The sequence below is a fragment of the Montipora capricornis genome, chromosome 1 (assembly GCF_036669925.1).
Source record: "Montipora capricornis isolate CH-2021 chromosome 1, ASM3666992v2, whole genome shotgun sequence".
Lineage (NCBI taxonomy): Eukaryota > Metazoa > Cnidaria > Anthozoa > Scleractinia > Acroporidae > Montipora > Montipora capricornis.
The window spans coordinates 43,051,487-43,056,486 of NC_090883.1; the positions used below are offsets into that span (position 1 = coordinate 43,051,487).

Genomic DNA, 5,000 nt, shown 5'->3' on the forward strand with positions numbered 1-5,000 from the left:
CCCTCCCGTCGCAATGTTGTTACGCTGCCGTGTTTATGTACAGTCCGAAGGATCTCAGCAACTATCAACATTGCGAGGGGGAGGGGGAGTTTCTGAAAATGAGGATGAGAGCTTGAATAAGGTTATGGCGACTGCTTATAGATGTGTAAAATAAAAATGTACAGTGCCTGAGCAATTTTGTGTTCTGTCCCGTAACTTTTTGGCCAGGATTGTAGCTTGCAATGGAGGCTAATGCTGGGAATATATTAAAAAGTATTTGCATTTGAAAAGATTCCGCCGCATTAGCCTCCATTGTAAGCTAGTTCCAGTCCAATACTGAGAATACGAATATGGCCTATTGCATGCTGAGTTGACAAGCTGTATTCTCACGAAAACCATACTGGCCATTGTACCGAAGTCCATTTGATTCAGCATAAGATTTTAATCTATTATAATGCATAACTTTCTCAAAGAGTCGATTGAAAAGTGAAAGAAGAGAAATGGGGCGGTAGTTACCAGGGTCCGTTTTATCGCCGCCGTCAGTTGTAAATAGGAATGACTTTTGCTTAATTGCGATGGATATTGTCCTGTTGTGACTAGACTGAGTCGCAGACAGACTAAACCACCGGTTTTTGACCTACGTTTCGAGTTTTATGCCCGGCTACGCGGGCTAGTTGTCACAAAAGTATTCATTATTTGTGCCAGTGGTAAAGAGAGTATAACTAATGGAAGATTTCAATACGCGAACAGGACAGGAATATAAGCCATGTGATTTATTAGAAGGGAGAAGCAAAATTTCAGTTTCGAGTTTCATGGAAGTGGTTGGCTCGAAGAAGGATGAAGTAGCTGAATTATTGCCGGAGAGATAATCACTAAAATGAAAATTGGCAGGAGGTACTGATGTCGCAAGTGTTTGAACCACAGAAGAGAAGTAAATATAGTGACCGAACTCCTGGAGGGGGGACTGGACATTTCAAGGCTTTTTTTTCAAAAAACTAGCCGTACGATCAGCGTTAAAATTTTGGGAATTAATAAACAATATGAAGATGAAACAGTCAAAATTTTTTTAAAAGATTTATCAGACAGTTTTTCATTTATTATCAAAATAGACGAAAATCGACGTTTTTGCCATTTGCGAAAAAACCTGTCTGACAGATTTGAATAGATAATCACATGATTTCTCGTGCAATTTGGAATAAATAAGCACGAACAATTTTTTCAAAGACGACCAAAATTACACGAGCCCGTAGTAATTTGTAGTCTTTGAAAAATTTACAAGGGCTTATTTATTCCAAATTGCACGAGAAAAATCATGTGATTGCTTGACTGATCTTCTCTGATCCAACCATTTGCAAGACTAATTGTCCACGGTTTTTGCAAAGGTTTAAAACCTCAACTTCACTTATTAATAATATATATAAATATACTCACGCGTATCACGCAATCAGGGCGCGCGCTTTATCTGAAAACAAAAGATTTGATTGGTTCTGACCGAACCCAATTGTTTATTAGCCAATCATAATCCACAATTTCGATGTGCAATTTGTACTGGTATTACACTTTTTGCACTGCGTTATACTTGAAATCCACTTCTCTCAGCCAATCAGAATCGAGTATTTTTTTTCATAACAACAGTAAAAGGTTGTCATCAGCATGGCGCCACACGCTTGCCGTCGGAGAACAGTTTTGCTGTTCCCAACCCAGCTTACCACATGTATGGCATGTGAAGCGAACACACTCGCCTGGTAAGTTAGCTACACCATGCTGATAAGGCTCAAAAGGCCGAAACAGCTGACCATGCCTGCTAATTGACCGGGTGAAAGCGAGCGTGATGGGTTGGCCACACTGTGTTGGCGTGTGTCACCTTGCTTTTATTATTGTTGTTAATTTTTTCATGTATATTATTAAACTACTTATTTCTATACACGATTATTTTTAATTTTCTCGCTAAGGAAATCCTAGTTTTTTGGAAGAAAGGCCTTTGAAATGTCTAGTTTCCAGTCCCCCTCCAGGAGCTCGGTCACTATATTTAACATTTCCCCCTGATTTGCATTTATTTGTTAGGTAAAATTACATGTTGCTAACACTTCAGAAGAGACATCCTGTTGCTTTGATTTCAGAGATTTCAAAATCTTGATCTTTTTCTTCGGACAACTGTAGTAAGCCACAGCGAAAAGTTATCTTAGGATATTGTAAGTATTTCGCAATTAATGTGCCTTGGTTACGTGACTCATCCTCTCACTGGAGCAGTACCGAGAAACTTAACTCAGTTTGGGCATTTGCCTTTGAGTACATAGAGTGGTTTTCAATTGAGTGTCCAAAGTAATCAGTGAATTGCTTGGTTTATGATTACTTCACTACGGTGATCGGTTCAAAGTTCTCGCGCCACTTTTTCAACCAATCAGGCCCGGATTGCTCGAAGCATGATTAGCGCTAACCAGCGTTAAATACCACGGAAACCTATAGGTTTTGATACTTCTTAACCAACGGTTAGCACTAACCAGGCTTCGAACAATCGGCCCCAGAAATGAAACCAAAACCAATCGTGGCTCGCGCGTGCACATTTTCCCGAGCTTTATGTTGGCAACGTGTAATTACTTCGAGTTTTGATTAGTTTACTGGATTGTCTCCGTCCTCTTTGATTGGCCGAAGTAATTACTTTGGTTTTGGTTTTACGACACTCGATTGAAAATTGCTCTTGTTCATACACCTAATTTTCCAAAATGGCCGCCATTTTAGTATTCTTTTGTTTCCATGCAAATTGGCCCTTATGACCTCGCATTCAAACGTAAAATTCAAAAGAATATTTAACCTTAAACGAGGCCAAAAGGGCCAATTTGCACGGAAACAAAAGAATACTAAAATGACCGTATTTTGGAATAAGGTGTATATAGATGGACCGGTTATGAGTTTCTGGAAATTACAAAAGTGAGAACAGTGGCATCGCGCTTCTTGTCAACTTGACCGTAACCATATCCTCAGTTGACGACTGAGTTTTGAATAAAATAATCGAAACTTTTTTTGCGCCTGTTTTTTAGAAAAAGGATGTGGTTTGTGCATAGTTAGGGCTGAAACAACCAGTTACATAATCATCTCAATATATTAACCATGCCGTTTCACAACAATTTTTCTCTCTTTTAAGCCCATGTTATCGTTTTGCGGTGCTGTTGTTTCCGTAGACCGTCAACGTTTTCCATAAGTTCCCTGCTAGCCTGGGACCAGGCTCCCAAAGGTGAGGAAAAACTCTCTTCCTTTCTGAGACTGAAGTGCCCTGGGTTCTCGTCTCTTTAGTGACGTATAGAGTTTTCTTTTACGAAGTCAAAAGTCCATGCCAAATGAAGGTTATTGAATAAAGAAAAAAAAAAAAAAACAGAATCTCGTATTACAATTAATATATTAACCATCATGCCTACCGCTCTAAAAATTGAGCTTAAATTCCCATAACCGGCTTACGTTACTTGAATAAAATGTCTTCTTCCGAATGGCGTTTTTGCAATGCAGTTGAATATTAAGTATGGCGGAAATAACTTTTTGTGTTCGAAAATGATAGAAGTCTGAAAACGAAATATACAAAAGGAGGATTTGTGTTTGAAGTCACTTAACTGTAATATTCAAGCCGACACTAATTTGAAATCCTTCTTCGTGAGCATTGGCGGAAATGAAAACATTTGTTCGAACACGGGCCCAAACCACAAGTCTCTATGCGCATCTATTGAATTCCTCGTACCTTTTTCTCGTTTTCAATCATACTTTTAATTGAATTAGTAGAGCTTTCCATATCTTTAATTCAGTGACTATTCCTAAGGCCCAAAGGAAAACATTGAGTTATTTCAAGCGATGATAGCTTTATCACATTATATTGGCGTGAATAAAGCAATTCATGAAAATAATTATTGGCAATTGATGGTCAGATGGCGATAACACATACCTCTGTTCCTGACATCTGTTCGCTTATTTGACGTAGTCTTTTCTCGGGCTTCAAGCGTGCTTCAAACTTTGCAGCAATCGTCCTTATTCTCCCGTAACTTTCGAAAGCCATTTTCACGGTCGATGCGCAACTCTCCTCAAAACAATAGACACTTGTCGTGACCGTATGAAATTAATAGGCAAAGGAATGTGAAAGGCCTCGACATATCGCTTTTCGTCTGACAGAAGTTCAACTTGCAAATATTAACAGTTTTTCCGCCCTGGCCGCGCGATCTCGACCGTTTCTTTGCAATAAATTCCACCGTTAAATGTCTGCAGATGAAACAGACTCAAGTGCCTTTCTTTTTACAGCAAGTATTGTAACCTCTCCGATACTTTTATATATTGACATCTATATTTTAAATGCATGGAATACTTGGTAAAAAGGTAAGTGATTACAGCCATCGGCATGCACCGAAAAAGCTGGAAAAATAGCTTGTGTATCTGGGAAAAGATTTCTTAAAGATGACCTTGAAAGAGTCTTAGTGATAAGAAAAAAGCTGTCGTGGCTTCATTTATTGATGCTTTAATCTTGAACATTTCAAATTAAAGAGAAAGACGACCCCTTCCCCACTTCTACGAGGACAAGATGGGGCGAGTGACTGCCCGTTCCTTTGCGCGCGGTTTATCATAGATTTTATTTTGTCGAGGGGGGGGAGGTAATGGTAAAAATTTCCTGCTATTTATTATTATAGTCATGACTAAGCACCATGAAGAATTACGGTATATGGACTCAACAAAATCACTATAACGCCGTAGGTTGGTCGCCCGTCATGAATAGTAGTAACGAAGCCTCCTTCGAAACTGAAACACGTGCCCTTGTGTTGCGACCACAAATTAAAAGTTGGGATCGGACATTATAAACCAGTCATTGTTATTGTGAGCGTCTTTTGACCTAGATAGTTTAACTTGGAATAAAAATATGTTGTGTTTAATCAGTTTATGCCGCTGTTTGCTGATAGACGGTTTAAGTGTGCTAAAAAATGAATGTTTTGTGGTGGGTAAGAAGAAACGGTGCCTGGACTGTGTGAAAAACAGAAAAGTTGATTTTAACT

The 5,000-nt window shown here is 39.0% G+C and overlaps 1 protein-coding gene across 2 annotated transcripts in view; it reads right to left on the reverse strand.

Annotated features, from left to right (window-relative positions):
• The window catches only part of LOC138045329 (partitioning defective 3 homolog), a 29,869-nt gene extending 25,635 nt beyond the window's left edge, over positions 1-4,234 (reverse strand). The window contains exons 1-2 of one of the 2 annotated variants that reach the window (XM_068891806.1): positions 3,908-4,234; positions 3,707-3,779 (exon numbers count right to left, since the gene is read on the reverse strand). In XM_068891806.1, coding sequence (XP_068747907.1) covers positions 3,707-3,757 — 51 coding nt within the window. In that variant the 5' untranslated portion in view covers positions 3,758-3,779; positions 3,908-4,234. The remainder of the gene's footprint in view (positions 1-3,706; positions 3,780-3,907) is intronic. The other variant, XM_068891798.1, reaches the window with a different exon arrangement.
• Between the last annotated feature and the right edge of the window lie 766 nt (positions 4,235-5,000).